Raw genomic sequence first — 18,148 nt, 5'->3', positions numbered from 1 at the left:
GAGCGACTTTGGCCCAGCCCAAGCTCGAAGAAGCCTGGCCCGAAGGGCAGGGCCTCACTGGAAGGCTCCGGGCACGTCAGGCACACCCCTATAGGCCCGGGCATCTCGGCACGCCTTGCTGCGCTCCGGGGAAGTCGGGCGAGTGGAGATATCACCCGTGGAGTAGGGGCGCGCCGGCTCTAGACCTGACCCGTCCGAAAATCCCGGGTCGGCAGCACCTTGGACAGAGCCCGGGCTGTGGGGTGCTGCAGGGTGGAGGGGCTGTGCCCGGGAGGGTGAAGGCCCAAGGGTGAGTCAACCTGGGGGTAGCGCGAAAAGCCCGGGCGCAAACTGCAAGGGAACGCGAGCCACCGGGACCCAGAACGTCGGGTCCCAATCCAACAGGCACCCCATGCAAATGAGACTGGGACCGCATATATTATGCTAAGACGCTGAAGGTCTGGGCGGCTGCCGGGAGGAACCTCCCAGTCGGCCGCGCCCATTGGCCCTCGCAGCCGCGACGTCAGGAGCCCAGAGCGCGAAACCCTGGCGGGATGGCGGGGGCGAGCAGCTGGGGCGGAGCCTGGCGTCCCCTCCCGCGTCCGGCCGCGCCCGTCCTCCCGGCAGCCCAGAGACTACTACTGGCCGCTGCCGCCGCCACAGCAGCCGCCGCGAGCTGTCCCTGCACAGCGCCTGCCAGCCGCACTGCGCTCCGGATTCCTGTGCGTCCCCGGCCTCCGCCCAGGCGTGGGGGTCGCGGGGCCCGCGCGTGCGCAGCGGGGCACGGGCCGGGACCCCCCGGGCCAGCGCGTGCGCGGACCGAGCACTGGGAGGTGGGCGGGCGCAGGGATGAGGCTCCGGGTGCTGTTGGCCCGCTGAGGAGACCCGGGGGCAAGAGGAGCGCGGACCGACTTCGCCCGGCCGGGCCATGGCGTTCCTGGCCGGGCCGCGCCTGCTGGACTGGGCCAGCTCGCCGCCGCACCTGCAGTTCAACAAGTTCGTGCTCACCGGCTACCGGCCGGCCAGCAGCGGCTCGGGCTGCCTGCGTAGCCTCTTCTACATGCACAACGAGCTGGGCAACATCTACACGCACGGTGAGCCGCGCCCCGCATCCCCCATCCGCGGCAGCCCTGCCCGCGCCGGGCCGGGGGCCCGAAGGCCGAGGAGAGCCCCAGCGCCCAGGTCCTGGGCTGCCCCGGCCCTGGCACGGCCAGGAGCCGTGGTGACAAAGCTGCCATTGTGCCGATCGTCGCTGCCCGCTTCTGCTCCCCCGGCGGGGCCCCCGGGGCAGGCGAGGGAAGCAGAGTCGGAGACCGAATCCGCTTAATCCCTCTGAGCCCTGGGAATAAGGAATCTGGTTTCCGGCCGCTTCGTAATCCCTGCGCCCTGGCACCCTCTACCGCCAGCACCCGTCCCGGAGATGGGTGTTGACTTTGGCGAGGAGGGGCCCAGGAGGAGAAACTAGGCCCCGGCCGCCCTGCCGCCCCCGCCCGTCCATAGCAGCCCAGCCGCCGGGCTCCGCCTGGTGGCGGCTCCTCCCCCCCTCCGACCCCGCCCCGGGCCCCTCCTCCGCGGCCCCGCGGAACTGTGCTGACACAGCCCTGCCCGTCCTTGGCCTACCCGGGTGGATAGAGGGGCCCTGAGTGCGCTGGGACCAGCCTTGGTACCTGCCCCCAGGGGGACTGTGGCCTGGCTAGACCCTGCCAACAGTGGGCAGTCAGCGGCCACAGCCTGCCAGTGCTGACCTTTGACCCATGTGAGGGCAATGCCAAAGTGCCTGCAGGAAGTGGTAGGAATGGTTCTGAAGGCCTGGACTGGGAGCACTGGAACTCCCTGAAAAGGTGCCTGGGTAGAAGATGGAACAGGGTTCTTTCAGCCCCCTGCCCTGCCTGGCCTCACCTGCTCTGGTGGACAAAAAGGCCCACAGCCTCCATCTGTCTGGTCCCTTCTGGAGAGGAGAGGACATAGGGATTGGCAGGAGCAAGATAAGTGGCCCTGGGATCTGTTGTCATTGCCTACATGTCGGATTCAGAACTCACCTTGGGATCATGCCCCCTCTGGCTTCTGCTGATATACCTAGGCCAGATTGGGGAGTGGGGGCCCCCTGCTTTCCTGGGAAGTGGTGTGGTGGCTGCAAGGGTGAGACCAGCTTGGGAGTCAGACTGCCCAGGGCTCTGTGCTGCTTCATTGCTTACTTGCTGGGGTCCCCTGGGGCAGGTTACTCAGTTTCCTCACCTATAAAGTGGGAATAATGGTCTCCCCTTCCCAGAACTATTGTGAGCTCTGCTAAATAAAGTTACTGAAAGCCCAGAGCCTGCCTCCGTCCAGGGCCGGCCAAGAGTTGGCCAACAGCCTTGTCAGGACCTGTCTTGCTCCCATCCCTCTAGCCTGTGGCCTCATTGAGGACATGACTTGTCCTCACTGCTGAAGCTGTCTGATGGAAAACTGTCTCCCTCCCCCAGGGCTGGCCCTGCTGGGCTTCCTGGTGCTGCTGCCCATGACCTTGCCCTGGGGTCAGCTGGGCAAGGATGGCTGGCTGTGGGGCACACACTGTGTAGCCTGCCTGGCACCCCCTGCAGGCTCTGTGCTCTATCACCTCTTCATGTGCCACAAAGGGGGCAGCCCTGTGTACACTCGGCTCCTTGCCCTGGATATGTGTGGGGTCTGCCTCGTCAACACCCTCGGTGAGCCAAGGGATGGGGTGGGGGGCGGAGGGCTTGAAGGATGGGAGCTGGGGGTTGGGTACACTCACATGAGCCTGAGATAGAAAGGGCAGGTATCAGGGAAACTGGAAGGAAAAAAAAAAGGGACAAGGGCAGGTGGATCCCCAGACTGATGTGCCCTCTCCTGCCTCTCTCCTCTGTGCAGGGGCCCTGCCCATCATCCACTGCACCCTGGCCTGCAGGCCCTGGCTGCGCCCAGCTGCCCTGGTGGCCTACACCGTGTTGTCGGGTGTGGCAGGCTGGCGGGCCCTCACCGCCCCCTCCACCAGTAGCCGGCTCCGCGCTTTTGGCTGGCAGGCTGGCGCCCGCCTCCTGATGTTTGGGGCCCGGGGAGTGGGGCTGGGCTCTGGGGCTCCAGGCTCCCTGCGCTGCTACCTGCGCATGGATGCACTGGCACTGCTTGGGGGGCTGGTGAACGTGGCCCGCCTGCCAGAGCGCTGGGGACCGGGCCGCTTCGACTACTGGGGTAACTCACACCAGATCATGCACCTGCTCAGCGTGGGCTCCATCCTCCAGCTGCACGCTGGCGTCGTGCCTGACCTGCTCTGGGCCGCCCGGCACATCTGCCCCCTGGACTGAGCCACCTCCCGCCCGCCATGCCGGCCTGCTCACAGTCTTCTAGGGCCAACAGCACCATGCTGGCTCCCTGGATGCTTCCAGCAAATGGGACTTCCTAGCGGGGAGCCCTCATCTGTTCATCCATTCTTCCCTGTGGACTAGCCTCTTTTACTCACACGTTGGATCTCCATTTCCCCTTCCTGCCTTCTTCCACGGGACTTATAGGCTGAAAGGAAACCTTCCCTTCTCTGGGCCTGTTTTTACCCTCTGTGACCTGTGAGGTTTGGGCCAAAGGGACAGTTGGGATCCTGCCAGCCCAGAGCCATCACCCACCCTGACCCTCACATAAGGCACCTCACAGCTGCCTAGCCCAGCCTCCTGCCCTCTGTCTGTCCACCCTGCATGCTGGCCCTCCCAGCAGCCCGTTCTCCCTGCTGTCAGAGACTGTGGAATGAGGGGTCTGGACAACAGGACTAGCCTCTTATCCCAGGACCTAGGGGCGGGAGGGTGGTGGCTGCTGCTTTTTCCAAGCAACTGGCACAGAGATGTAAAGAGCTGAATGGCCCTGGACCCAAGCCCCACTGGACTGAGGGCACCCTCTACCTTGAGTGCTCTGAAAGCTTGACCTGCCCAGCAGGGACATGCCTGCTCAGGAAATCTTTGCTCCACACAGTGGGTGACTCCCAGCTCCAATCTGCCAGCCTGGGGCTTGGGGCCTTGCAGCAGAGCTCAACCTTGGGCTGTCGCAGGGGCCTCAGACCCTGGGCAACGTCAGTAAGCGCCGTGTTGCCATGCAAGCAAGCTTGGGTACTCCCAAGATTCAAATACCTTTTATTAGACACGGCCAGGCAGAAGGGACCACTGGAGTTTCCAGACAGACCCCAGCCTCCAGGAGGATGGAGGGAAGGGGCTAAGAGGTTAAAAGTGCCGAGCCTGGGCCCGTGGGCTCAGGTTGGGCCCAGTGAGTCCTCAAACAGGCTGAGGAGGTTCCGAGGCTCAAAAGCGGGGAAGGTGCCCTGTGGAGGCTCTGAGTCAATGTCACTTAGGTCCAGAGAATCCCTAGGGGGAGAGAAGAAAGAGAAATGACTCTCAGGATCCAAAAGCTGCCCCCTCCCACCCCCTGGGACCCTGGGCCCGCTCACCTCAGCGTGTACCTGCCCCGGGAGGCAGGGGAGCCACTGCAGGGGGTGGAGGTGCTCCCGGCAGCCCTGGCCAGGATGGCCTCTGGAGAGAGCGAGGGCCTGCGGGGGGTAGGCAAGACAAGCAGGGTGTTGAGGGGAAGGGAGGAGGCCACGGCTGGGTGGGAGCAGCAACACCAATCCTGACCCTGTGTGGGCTCCGAGCTCCTACCTGACACAGGCAGGTGCCATTCTCAGACAATGGGCATTGGTGGACATTGAAAGAACACTCTGACAACTTCTAAAGTCTACCTGACCACACTCAAATGCCACCTCTGTCCCTTTTCAGAACACATGGGCTCTGACTGAGCTGACTTTGAAATGACCTTGTGGTAACTGAAGCTCATCTGGCACTTTGCCTGCTATAAAGCGCCCCCATGGCAATGGGGTGACATTCTCGTAAGGAAGGGGTTAATGGCGTGATTCCTTCTGAGAACTGTCTGCCCTGAGCTTGTGGTTTCCTTTGCAGTAGTTTCTTAATTACAGCCTCTCACTTGGCCACCAGGCACGTGGGACTAAGGAATTCCTCCCAGGGCGGGAGCTCACCAGGCTCTGGGGGTTTTGCGCCCTAAGAGGAAGGATAATACCTTGCCCTTGGGTACTGGCAGCCTCTGGGGGGTGGGGGCTGCACCGCCTGCCTTTCCCAGCAGGTGCTGTGGCCCCTGTGCTGCTCCCCAGCATGGCAGCACCCTCACTGTGAGGTTGCCAGTTCGCCCTGCTCCGTACGGCCCCTGGTCCACACACTGAGATTGGAAGAAACTACTGCATTCAAACTAGGCCAGGCCGCAGCCCCACCAGCCTTGGTTTCCTTCCCGGCGTATGATGGGGGCCAGGTTTGTGGGAGGGATGCCGGTTCACTACTAATTCCCATGGGGCTGGGGCCTGGGCCTTGGGCATGGGGTTTGGCCATGCTGACGGCCCGTCTCCCCCAACTCCCAGCCGCCTGCCCAGAGTCCTCACCCACCCTATGCTGTCGTCATCCCAGTTGCTGGCAAGGCTGCTGTCCAGGAGGAGGCTGCAGGGCGGCGAGCCAGGTGGGGTGGCCGGCGGACCCAGGGGCTGCAGCCAGCTGGCAGGGTGTGCCAACCCGTGCCAGAGCCAGCATAGCAGGGAAAGCAGGGCCTGTGGGGACAGGGGGCCGAGGGAGGCTAGGTAGACCCTGGGCCAAGGAACAGAGCAGGGCCACCCATCACCTTCCCTGGCTTACCTGCCACAGTGCCCACCCTCGACTGAGGCCCTCGGCAGCCATGTACCACAGGACGGTCCAGGGCCGCGGCTGCCTGAGCATGGGCAGGGCCAGCAGGGCCTCGGCTGTGGCCCGCAGCTTGGGGTCAGGTTCCAGCATCATGGTGAGGACAGAATGCAGCTCAGAAGACAGGCCTGTCCCCGGGGCAGGGCCACATCAGGGGTGATGGGGCCTTGAGCCTGGCAGTCCCTTGCCACCAGCCACCCCCCATGAGAGCCTGCCCTCCCTGTGGCAGTGCATCCCCTCCAATCCTCTCCTCCCACTCACCAGCAGTGAACTCAGGGGGCAGGTAGCCCTGGCGCAGCTGCTGCCAGCCCTCCCCACCATGGGGCAGCTCCATGTTGCACGCCACCTCCAGGATGGTGAGACCCAGGCTGGGAGGGACAGGGACAGAAGAGGGGCAGGGTTGACCTCGAGACACAGAACCCAGAGCCCCAGGCTACCCCCAAGAAGAAGGGTAGGAAAGGGATGCTATCTTCCACCATGAGCCAGGGAGGTGGGGAAGGAGGGGCTGGGGGCCCTAAGAAGGTCTCGGCAGAGCTGATGATGGGGACTATATCGTGGAGCACAGACCCCGGGCCCAGCGTAGCTCACACACCACCTACCCCCCCACCCCGCTCCCACAGGACCGGCAGTCTGGTCGCTGTTGTTAACAGGGATGTTCTCATCACCCTGTTGATGTGACTGGATGCGACTGTCAGAAGCAGAGCAGTGGTGACCAGCATGGACCTTGGAACCCAGCGCCTGGTCCAGGCCCAGCCTCACCACCTGCTCACTGTGGACTGGGGGCAAGTCCCTTAACCTGCTGTGCCCAATTCCCCTGTGAATGGAGTAATAATAGTCCCTCCCTTGGAGGTGTGGTGAGATGAGTGAAGAGACAAGTGAATCAGGTAAAGTGGCTCCAGAGGGTTCTCTGATTAGCTTAACTCTCCAGACCCCTCTCAACTAGAGGGCGGGACCCCCAACCCCTTGGGGAAGCATCTCCCAGCAAGTCTTCCTGACTTTGGGCTAGGATGGTGACCCTCTGCTGACCACTCCCCCGCACACCAGGAAGAGCCTCCCACGTCGAGCCCTACCTGAACACATCTGCCGCTGTCCCATAAGCGCCTTGAAGCAGCTCGGGGGCCATGTAGCGAGGGTCTCCCTCCTGGGCCTCGCTAGCTCCGGATGCACCCAGCTCCACCAGCAGCCCAAAGTCACCCAGCTTGCAGCGGTCCCGGGGCCCCAGGAAGATATTGGAGGGCTTGACGTCAAGGTGGACCAGGCCTTGGCTGTGCAGGTGGGCCAGGGCCAGCAGGATGTCCCGCAGGTAGCCCCAGACCTGGGCCTCGGGCAGGCTGGCGCCCCAGGCCTCACAGTGCTGCTGTAGGCTGGGCCCACACAGCTCTGTCTGCAGGTATAGGATGCCGCCCTCCTCCCAGGCTTGCTCCAGCCGCACGCAGCACGGGTGCTGCCCCACCTTCTCATGGCCGCCGACCTCGGCCAACTTGCGGGCCCGGTCTTTGGGGCCCCGGAAAGGTGACATGCAGCGCTTCACGGCATAGAGCCGGCCGTCTTCCTTGGAGCGCACCTGGAAGCGAGGGGGAACAACCACTCAGGAGGACAACCCAGATGATTCTGTTAAGATTTCACGTGTGCGGAAGGTATGGCATGGCAGCTACCTTAGAGTGACCCCCACGTGTGCAAGAGCAAAGCTGGACAAACCTCCACCCCAGGTGCTGGTTTGCTGGAGACCCAGCGAAAGAAGAGACAGGGCAGACCTCTAAGTACAGGCCCAGGAGAATGCGTTAAGTAAAAAAGCTGCCTACAGAACAGCACAGGCAGTGTGGTCTGCCATGCGGCATATGAGATGGGTTTGTTTCTATCTGGTCAATTCCAGAGAAGTACAGAGAAAAGTCTGGAAGGAAGAACGCCCACCTGAGAATCACCGTGGTTTCCCCTGACCTAGGGGCCTCTGTACTTTTTAACAAAATTGTCTTCATGTAGTACTTGTGTAAGGAAAACTACCATTTTAGAGGAAATATACATGATTGGAAAATATATTTTAAGAAACAAAAGGTGGCATGGAGGTGTCGCCTGAGTGCTTGCAGCAGGAGGGAGGTGGGGTGGGCACTGCACTGGGGGCGGGGGGTGGCCTGGCTCCGGGGCCTTGTGGAGCTTGCCAAGACCCCCACACGGCTGGCACCAGGCAGGAGGAGGTGGCAGGTGGGAGCCATCGCAAGGCGTGCCAGGCTCTGGACAAGGGGAGAGTGTGTACTGAGGGGGCCTCAGAGGGGCCTGCATGTGGGGTTATGAGAAAGCGGCCAAGTCCAGCACTGAGGGGAGCCTGCCAGCCCAAGAGGTGGGCCGTCAGGGGAAAGGAGGGGAACAGGCTTCCCAGGACACTGTCCCATCCCAGCCGGGGTGGCGAGGCGGCAGGGGGTTACCCCAGACAGGCCTGGGGAACTGTCACTGACTCACCTTGAAGACCTCTCCATAAGAGCCGTGGCCCAGGCGGCCGAGCCTGTGGAAACTCTGCTGGAAGAAGGACTCCGGCCGGCTCGGGTCATACCCGGGGCTCTGCAGGGGCTCGGAGGCTCGGCCTTGGAACGACACCCGCCGGGGCTGGGGCTGGTGCCAGCCTGGGGTCCGAGGAGGGAAGAGGCGGCTGATGGGGATGCTGCCCTTGGCAGGGGGCCGGGGTGGGAGGCTCCGACTGAGACCCCGAGACCTCTTGAGGGAGAAGCCAGGTTCTGCATGGCGGAAGTAGGCTGGGACCGGGACGGGGGTGCCACTCAGGGGTGGCGGGGTGCCCTCTTCGGGCACAGGCATGTCCAGCACAGGAGCCCCCAGAGTTCAGGACAGTGTGTCACTCAAAACAGCACCTGGTCCTATGGCCCCAAAGAGGCTGCAGAAGAGAGCCGAGTCTACGCCACACACACACACTCTGCTTTAGGCATGGAGGCGGTGGGCACAACAAGCACCTGGTGGGAAAAGGTATACAAATGTATGCACGCCTGCAGGTGGTCACCTGCACCTTGGGGGTTAGAGACACATAGACTGAAAACCACAGGGTCGTGTCCTGGAGGCTCCCACAGTCCAGCAGAGGTTAAACCAAGGCATGTCCTGGAGCCAGACCATACCTGTGTGCACATCTCTGCCTTGTTTGGCCCTAAAATATCCCACCTTGGGGAATTCCCTGGCGGTCCTGTGGTTAGGACTCGGCACTTTCACTGCCATGACCCAGGATTCAATCCCTGGTTGGGGAACTAACATACCGCAAGCAGGGTGGCATGGCAAACAAACAAACAAACAAATAAATAAAACATGGCCAAAAAACTAAATAAATAAAAATTAAAACTTAAAAAGAAAAAATCCAGGGACTTCCCTGGTGGCACAATGGTTAAGATTCCGCACTCCCAACGCAGGGGGCCTGGGTTCAATCACTGGTCAGGGAACTAGATCCCACATGCATGCCGCAACTAAGAGTTTGCATGCCGCAACTAAGAGTTTGCATTCCACAACTAAGGAGCCTGCTGGCCACAACTAAGACCTGGTGCAACCAGAAAAAAAAAAAATCCAACCTCTTCCAAGACTGTAAGGTAGAAATATTAACACAGGTCTGCTATCCTTTATCTCCAATTCCAAAGGAAAAAAGAAAGTCTAGGGCTTCCCTGGTGGCACAGTGCTTAAAAATCCACCTGCCAATGCAAGGGACATGGGTTCGATCCCTGGTCTGGGAAGATCCCGCATGCTGCGGAGCAACTAAGCCCATGTGCCACAACTATTGAAGCCTGCGCACCTAGAGCCCGTGCTCCACAAGAGAAGCCACCTCAATGAGAAGCCTGTGCACTGCAATGAAGAGTAGCCCCCGCTCGACGCAACTAAAGAAAGCCCACGTGCAGCAACGAAGACCCAATGCAGCCAAAAATAAATAAATAAATAAATTTATATATTGAAAAAAAAAAAAAAAGGGCTTCCCTGGTGGCGCAGTGGTTGAGAGTCCGCCTGACGATGCAGGGGACACGAGTTTGTGCCCCAGTCCGGGAAGATCCCACATGACGTGGAGCGGCTAGGCCTGTGAGCCATGGCCGCTGAGACTGCGCGTCCGGAGCCTGTGCTCCGCAATGGGAGAGGCCACAACAGTGAGAGGCCCGCGTACCGCAAAAAAAAAAAAAAAGAAGAAAGTCTGAATTTCAAATTTCTTTCTTGCTTCCTTTTTCGTAGTTAAGGTGCTAAAACTCAGTTAGTGGGATTTCGCTTCCAGCTCCATGTAGCAGAGGCTAAATTTCAGCTGAGTGTAGCAGAGAGGCTGGGGGCTTCCTCGTTTCACCGGCCCCTACTCAGAGAGACAACCACCACTGTCCCTGTCCCCAGCTCCAGAGCTGTGGCTCAGGAGATTCTGCCCGGGGAGAGGCAGGTCGTGAAACAGAGAGCTCCAAAGCTCTCCCTGCAAAAATGTGACTTGATTAGAAGTAGAGTATGAGAAGTTCAAGCTTAAAGACCCTCTCAAAATCAGTGGAGGTTTTGGTACTAAGCAATTAGGAGGAGGCCAATACCTCCATTTGCACTACAAGTGAACCACAGGACAACTAGTTTACCAGAGAGAACTGGGGAAAGAGACAGCTAAGAAGAGGCTTCCTGAGGTTAGAACAAACCTTAAACACTGAACTCCAAAGCTACCCCTTTAGGGACTTCCCTGGTGGCACAGTGGTTAAGAATCTGCCTGCCAATACAGGGGACATGGGTTCGAGCCCTAGTCCGGGGAAGATCCCACATGCACCACAACTACTGAAGCCCATGCACCTAGAGCCTGTGCTCCACAACGAGAGAAGCCACGGCAATGAGAAGCCCAAGCACCGCAACGAAGTGTAGCCCCTGCTCACCGCAGCTAGAGAAAGCCCACACGCAGCAACAAAGACCCAACACAGCCAAAAAAACAACAAAAGCTACCCCTTTAAAGCCCAAATTTGACTGGATCAGTCTATGGAGCAATTGATGTTCCAGGGCATTGTCAAAAACAACAGAGCAATCATCCAGCAATTGGTGGGGCCTGACAGCTGGGTATGATCAGGGAGAAGACAAATAGAGCCCCCCTAAAACCACTAGTGTCCCAGGGTGACTGTGCACATGCCCAAGGCTGGGCTCTCTGAGGAGCAAAGTCAAAGGCTTCACATTGTTTAGGAAAGAGACATCACTACAGTGGTCCAGCCAGTCACTAAACAAGCAAAAACAATCCCAAGCCCCCAGGGGTAGGGTGAGGAACCAATATTCACAGTTGCTACAACATATTATCTCAAATGTCAAAGAAAAATTACAAGATATGCAAAGACGCAGGAGAGTGTGACCCATACACAGGAAAAAAACATACAGCAAAAACTCCCTGTAAGAGAGACCAGATGTCAGATTTAACAGACAGACTTCACAGTAGCGACTATAAATATGTACAAAGAACCAAAGGAAACCACACTTGAAGAAGTAAAGGAAACACAATGACAACATCTCATTAAATAGAGAATATCAATAATGAGATAGAAATTATAAAAGAACCAAATGCATAGTTGAAAAGTACAATGTCACTGAAATGAAAAAATTCACTGGAGGGGTTCAACAATAGATTTGAACTGGCAGAAAAAATAATCAGTGAACTTGAAGATAGTTTGATAGAAATTATGCAATCTGAAATACAGACAAAGAAAAGGGAACCAAATCTCAGAGAAATGTTAGGACAGCATTAAGTGAATCAACATATGCATGATGGGTACACCAGAGGAGAGAAGAGAAGGAGCTGGAAAAGTATGGATTAAAACTTCCCAAATGTGATTTTAAAAATATTAACATAGCCAAGAAGCTCAATGAACTTCAAGTAGGATAAATGCAGAGATCCACACACAGACACACCATATTAAAACTGCTGAAAACCAAAAACAAGGGGAAAATCTTGAGAGGAGCAAGAGAAAATGACTCATCACTGACAACCCCCCCCATAAGATTAACTGTTAACTTCTCAAAAGAAACAATGGAGGCCAGAAGGAAGTGGGATGACATATTCAAGCACTAGGGGAAAATTTGTCAACCAAGAATCCTATATCCAATGAAACTATCTTTCAAAAGTAAATGCAAAAAACAGGGCTTCCCTGGTGGCGCAGTGGTTGAGAGTCTGCCTGCCGATGCACGGGACGCGGGTTCGTGCCCTGGTCTGGGAAGATCCCACGTGCCGTGGAGCGGCTGGGCCCGTGAGCCATGGCCCCTGAGCCTGCGTGTCCGGAGCCTGTGCTCCACAACAGGAGAGGCCACAGCAGTGAGAGGCCCGCATACTGCAAAAAAATAAATAAAATAAATAAAGGCAAAAAAGAGATATTCCCAGATAAACAAAAACAGAAAGAATGCATTGCTAGCAGACCTGCTTTACAAAGAAAACTAAAGGAAGTTCTTCAAGCTGAAACCATGTGATCCCAAACAGTAATTCAAACATACATGAAAAAAAGAAAGAGCACCAGTAAAGGTAATTATGTAATATAAAAGACAGTATAAACGCATATTTTTCTCCTTTCTTCTTTTAACTGATTTAAAAAGCAACTGTATAAAACTATGTATGTAACTGTATTGTTGGGCATATAATATATAGAAATGTAATATACTTGCAAATAACAGCACAAAGATTTAAGTGTGTGGGAACAAAATTATATTGGACTGGAAAATGACACCAGATGGTAACTCAAACCCACAGGAACAAATGAAGAGAACCAGAAATGGTAAAAAAGAAGGTCAATGTAAAAAAATTATACATATACACTTGCTTTTCTTTCTTCCCCCAACTTCTTTAAGAAATTAAAGATGATCTAAATAAATGGAAAGGCATTATATGTTCATAGATCCAAAGACAATATAAATAAAATGATAATACTCTCCAAATTGATCTACAGACTCAGCACAATCACTATCAGAATCCCAGGTAGCTTTTTACAGAAATTGGCAAACTGATCCTAAAAATCATATGGAAATTAACAGGACCCAAAAGAGTCAAAACAATCAAAACAAAGTCGGAGGACTCACACTTCCCCATTTTAAAACTTACTGCAAAGCGGGACTCCCCTGCTGGCGCAGTGGTTAAGAATCCGCCTACCAATGCAGGGGACACGGGTTCGATCCCTGGTCCGGGAAGATCCCACATGCCGCAGAGTAACTAAGCCCGTGCACCACAACTACTGAGCCTGTGCTCTGGAGCCCACGTGCCACAACTACTGAAACCTGTGCGCCTAGAGCCCACGCTCCGCAACAACAGAATCCACTGCAGTGAGAAGCCTGCGCACCACAATGAAGAGTAGCCCCCCGTCGCAACTAGAGAAAGCCCGCACACAGCAATGAAGACCCAACAAAGCCAAAAATAAATGAATAAAAATAAATAAATGAATTAATTTAAAAAAACTTACTACAAAGCTACAGTAATCAAAACAGTGTGGTACTCACATAAGGATAGACATGCAGATCAATAGAATAGAACTGAGAGTTCAGAAATAAACCCTCACATTTATAGTCAATTGATTTTGACAAGGGTGCCAAAACAATTGAGAAATAAAACAGTCTTCTCAACAAATGGTGCTGGGACAACTGGATATCTACATGCAAACCTCACTTAGCAGAAAAATCTGACCTGGCCTATTCTTCCCTCTAAGTGTAAAATAATCATATATTTCTTGACAGAAATATTAATGTGTTTGATTATGAAATGATGTCCCAGGCCCATGAATGGATGGTGTTACATATAAATGTTACACATACCCTATTAGCTTTCTAAAATGGGAGACATTTTGAATTCTGAAACACACCTGGCCTCAGGGGTTTATGGACCTGTAATGCTAACTTCATGGAAGCCTTAGTCTAGTGTCTGGCATGCAGATCCCTCAGTAACTGTTATATAGTAAATAATATATAATAAATAACGCTCTGAGTAGTAATTGAAAGAACACACAAAATACAGTGGTCCCACGGGTGTAAGTGACTTTTGTATTGGAGCAAAGAGGGCTACTGTGTTGCTATAATGTTATAATTGAAAGAATAACAAGAGGAAAAAAGGAGAGAAGTCCAATTTTGAGAGGAGCCACAGTGTATCAAAAGATTCCATACTTAGCAGGGGGTGAGTCAGTGACTGAAACTGGAGGGAGCAGTCATCTGAAGGGTACTCTCCAGTGCCTAGGAAAGTAAGGCATGAGGGGAGGGACCCCACAGGGGCCTGCATGGGAAGACTCACCCTACAGCCTGTGGGTACCCTCCCTCTGCCTCTATGCATCTCAGGAATCCCATCCCAGAGTTTCTCAAAGTGAGGGACCAGGGTGTCAGGAACCCCTAGGGTGTTGGTTAGAAGTAGAGCCTCCGGGCCCAGCCATATCACATTCAGGGACATTGGGCACCTGCATCTTAAACCAATTCTCAGATCATCCCAATGTCACTTACGTTCTAGCACCATTGGCATGGCCAAACAGCTTTGGGGGTGGGATGGGGAGGGAGGAGAAGCAGGGGCTCCCGGTGAATCCAGGGTGGCCCTGAGCAGAAGCAAGGCCGGGATGAGCTCTGCAGCTTTCAGGGGCCTCACCCTCTCACTGGGCAGGACACATCTGCTGACCACGGTCTATCGCACTAGACTGTGAGTTCCTCCTGGTCAGGGCCACAGCTGATTCACCTCCGTGGGCGTGAGGAAACCCTGGCGAATAAAGTTGAGCAGACCAGCTGTCACGGGGGAGGGGCTGTAGATGGAAGGTCGGTGGGGCTTTTCCTGGGGAGGGACGAGTAAAGGGGGAGCAGTCGCTGTGGAAGGGGGCTCCCAGAAAAAGAGGGAGGCCGGGAAAGGAGGAGGGCAAGGACTGTCTAGGGGCAGGAGCCGCTAGAGGGGAAGTGGGCGGAGCCGCCCGCGGCAGGGCTGGCCCAGGGAGGGGTGGGGCTGTCGGAGAGGTGAGGAAGGAGGCGGGAGGGGTTGGGGGTGAGGCAGATCCGGGGAAGGACTGTCAGGGGGCAAGGAGTTGCTCGCGAGGGAGGTAGAAGGGAGGAGAGGGCGATCCCGCCCGAGAACCTTCAGGGCCGGGTATGGGCTCACCTGGGGCGGGAGGGCGGGACGCAGCTCAGCAAGGTCCCAGATTCCGGGTCGGCGGAGGGCACAGGAGCCCTCGGAGCGGTCCGGGGTCTTCGGCCCACCGCTCCGCAAGCCAGGGCGGGAGGACTCTCCGGAGGGGGAACGGCCCGTGAACGCGCGCGGACACGGCTCGCGCCAAAAATTCCAAACCGGCCTCGAGGCCCCGCCCAGGAACGCCTCTTACCCCCGGTGCAGCCTGTCAGAGGCGCACAGCCTGCTGGGGCTCCGCCCCAACGTCCCTGCGTGCGCGCCTCCGACCCCGCCCCGCCGGCTCCGCGGCCGAGCGCTCTCACTGCGCAGGCGCGAAACCTTCTCTGTGCTGGCCCAGGTCGGGTGTGGCTACGCGGTGCCGCCTAGAGGCTGAGGTGCCACGCTGGGTCTGAGCCTGCTCTTGGGTACTCCCGCCTGGTTCCCAGGACCCCGAACGACCTCCGGACGTCGACCGACCTCCAGACCCAGGTGCCGGCACCCACGGCCCTCGCTGGGCTGCCTTAGTTTTCGCATCTATAAAGGGAATGGTCACTGCGTTTCGCCCCGGAGGTGTAGCCCCAAGAGGCGGTCACTTGGGGCTGCACAGGAAGTCGCTGCCGCCTCCGGGGTCCCGGCGAGGTGGAATGCCCTGGGCTCAGTGCTCCCTCCTCATGCCTGCCTTGCACCGTACTGGGGATGCGGTGGGGATCACACACTCACACACACACACACACACACACCCTCCACCTGCGGAACGCGCGGCTTCGTGAACCAGAAAATTCTGCCTCTTCCAGGAAGCCTCCCTGTCTCCAGGCCTCGGCCACCTCCGAGGCAGCCATTCCCATTCTTTGGATTTGAGACTTAAGCACAGCTCAAACCTCCCTCAGCCCCTTCCTGGCTGAACGACCTTGGGAAGGCCCTGGGCCTTTCTGAGCTTCGGACTAGTCTCCTCTCCTGTAAAAGTGGAGCTGATTATGCTTCCTTCACCGAGCTGGAGGTTCAAATAGCATGATCCCCTTAAATTTCTTAGCAGGGGGGTTGCTTCTTCCTCCATCGGAGGGGACTTTTTATCTGTTTAACAGGATCAAGGGGAGTCACTCTTCCAGGCCACCCTCCCTAGAAAGCTCCCTATCTCATCACATCTCCTTTCCCACCTTCTTTTCTTCTTTTTTTTAAAAATTTTATTTATTTATGTATTTTTGGCGCACTGGGCCTTTGTTGCTGCGCGTGAGCTTTCTCTAGTTGCAGCGAGCGGGGGCTACTCTTCCTTGCTCGGGCTTCTCACTGCCATGGCTTCTCTTGTTGCAGAGCACAGGCTCTAGGTGCGTGGGCTACAGTAGTTGTGGCACGCAGGCTCAGTAGTTGTGGCGCATGGGCTTAGTTGCTCCACAGCATGTGGGATCTTCCCGGACCAGGGCTGGAACCCGTGTTCCCTGCATTGGCAGGCAGATTCTTAACTGCTGCGTCACCAGGGCAGCCCCCCACCTTATTTTCATATAGCATTTATCTCTATCTGAAATTCTGTCGTCTATCAGTTTATTTGTTGATCTTCTGTCTCCCCAAGTCTCTGAAAGGTCATGGACTGCAGGGCTCCCAGTTCACTGTGGTGCTTATACCTTCAGGGAACACTCTCCACTGCATGGACCAGCACTGGAGGGCCTGGAATCCTGGGTTAGGCCCAAGACCCAGAGCTTTTCTGGGGGCTGCAGCACCCCCTCCATGTGCCCTTCTTTGCATTAGCATATCTGGTAGCCACGGGCCAGCCCCTGTCACTCAGGCTGAATCCTTGTTAAAGACCCCAGGCTTGTCCCCAGGAGACCCCGGGAGCAGGCAGGCCCCTCTCCAGCTGCCAGCCCCTCTGCCAGCCCCATCTCCGGGAGTCCTGGGCTCAGGTCCGAACGTCTAATTCACAATGACTTAAAAAATAATTTTTTAGGGACTTCCCTAGTGGCGCAGTGGTTAAGAATCCGCCTGCCAATGCAGAGGACACGGGTTTGAGCCCTGGTCTGGGAAGATCCCACATGCCGCGGAGCAGCTAAGCCCATGCGCCACAACTACTGAGCCTGAGCCCTAGAGCCCATGAGCCACAACTACTGAGCCTGTGTGCCGCAACTACTGAAGCCCACGCGCCTAGAGTCCGTGCACTGCAACGAAGAGTAGCCCCCGCTCGCCGCAACTAGAGAAAGCCTGCGTGCAGCAACAAAGACCCAACACAGCCAAAAACAAATAATAAATAAAATAAATAAATTTTAAAATAATAATTTTTAAATTCACAAACATGCTTTAATATAAAGTTAAGTACAGATAGCAGGTAAGAGCATCGACCATGGAGTCAGGGAATTTAAGGCTCTAACCCAACTCTGCCACACAGAAGCTGTGCAATCATGGGCAAGTTGCTTTATGTCTCTGGGCCTGTTTCCACATTTGTAAAATGAGGATAATAATAATAGTTCATTCCTCCTTGGGGTGTATGAGCACTAAATGAGAAAGTGCATGTGAATAAAGGACAGGGTCAAGCACACAGTAGGAACTTACTCACTGTTTGATAATAATAGTAACACTCCCTCGTGCATATAGTGTTTTGCAGTTTTTAAAGCACCTGCCTGGACCTAAAGGAGGCCCCTGGAGGAGACTCAGACCCAGGACCTCTGCACCCACCTGGGGGGGGTCACAGGTTTGAGACCAGAGCACTTGGCAGAGGCTCGGTCCAGGAGGAAGCCCCCCAACCCCTGCCCAGGCTCTGGACTCCCCGGGTCCTGGCCGCACATACAGGTGATACCCAGCTTGAACAGCGCGCCCCCGAGTGACCTGTCACAGAAATAGCACCGAGGGCCTGCCAAGACCGCATTCACCACTCACCAGGGATGGGGCCACAAAATTGGAATAATGTGACTTTAGAAAGGCAAGGGACTTCCCTGGTGGCGCAGTGGTTAAGAATCCTCCTGCCAATGCTGGGGACACAGGTTCGAGCCCTGGTCCGGAAAGATCCCACATGCCGTGGAGCAACTAAGCCCGTGTGCCACAACTACTGAGCCTGCGCTCTAGAACATGTGAGCCACAACTACTGAAGCCCACGCTTCTAAAGCCCGTGCTCCGCAACAAGAGAAGCCACCGCAATGAGAAGCCCGCGGACCACAACAAAGAGTAGCCCCTGCTCTCCACAACTAGAGGAAGCCCACGAGCAACAACGAAGACCCAATGCAGCCAAAAATAAATAAATAAGTAAATAAATTAACAAGAAAGAAAGAAAGACAAGGAAAAGACGGCCACATGTGCAAACATGGCTACCCTAACAGGAAAGAAGCGATTGTGATGGACACTTCTGGGGAGCTGGCTGTGTTCTATTTCTTGACCTCTGTGCTGGCTGCATAGGTGCTTTATAGGTACT

General features: G+C 56.1%; 2 protein-coding genes across 4 annotated transcripts; one reads left to right on the top strand and one right to left on the bottom strand.

Annotated features, from left to right (window-relative positions):
- Positions 1 to 625: 625 nt before the first annotated feature.
- Positions 626 to 3,971, top strand: PAQR4 (progestin and adipoQ receptor family member 4). 3 transcript variants are annotated; one of them, XM_022594628.3, is made up of 3 exons: positions 626 to 1,073; positions 2,442 to 2,663; positions 2,848 to 3,971. In XM_022594628.3, exons 1-3 carry the CDS (start codon positions 908 to 910, stop codon positions 3,279 to 3,281), a joined length of 822 nt encoding a protein of 273 aa, XP_022450336.1. In that variant the 5' UTR covers positions 626 to 907; the 3' UTR covers positions 3,282 to 3,971. The 3 variants fall into 3 exon arrangements, with proteins under 3 accessions (XP_022450336.1, XP_022450337.1, XP_089752464.1); XM_089896338.1 differs by having other exon boundaries at positions 988 to 1,073; positions 2,367 to 2,663; XM_022594629.3 differs by lacking the exon at positions 2,442 to 2,663 and having other exon boundaries at positions 629 to 1,073.
- Positions 3,972 to 4,033: 62 nt separating this feature from the next.
- PKMYT1 (protein kinase, membrane associated tyrosine/threonine 1) lies at positions 4,034 to 14,686 on the bottom strand. The gene is made up of 8 exons (XM_022594625.3): positions 14,118 to 14,686; positions 8,145 to 8,647; positions 6,761 to 7,254; positions 5,952 to 6,058; positions 5,646 to 5,818; positions 5,403 to 5,560; positions 4,403 to 4,501; positions 4,034 to 4,319 (listed from the first exon to the last, which is right to left on the bottom strand). Exons 2-8 carry the CDS (start codon positions 8,493 to 8,495, stop codon positions 4,208 to 4,210), a joined length of 1,494 nt encoding a protein of 497 aa, XP_022450333.1. The 5' UTR covers positions 8,496 to 8,647; positions 14,118 to 14,686; the 3' UTR covers positions 4,034 to 4,207.
- Between the last annotated feature and the right edge of the window lie 3,462 nt (positions 14,687 to 18,148).

This window comes from Delphinapterus leucas, chromosome 15 (assembly GCF_059928025.1).
Source record: "Delphinapterus leucas isolate spDelLeu-1000000601 "Yukka" chromosome 15, BTC_Dleu_Yukka2, whole genome shotgun sequence".
Classification (NCBI taxonomy): Eukaryota; Metazoa; Chordata; class Mammalia; order Artiodactyla; family Monodontidae; genus Delphinapterus; species Delphinapterus leucas.
The sequence above is the reverse complement of the archived record's forward strand: the minus strand, read 5'-3'. Positions and strand labels throughout refer to the sequence as shown.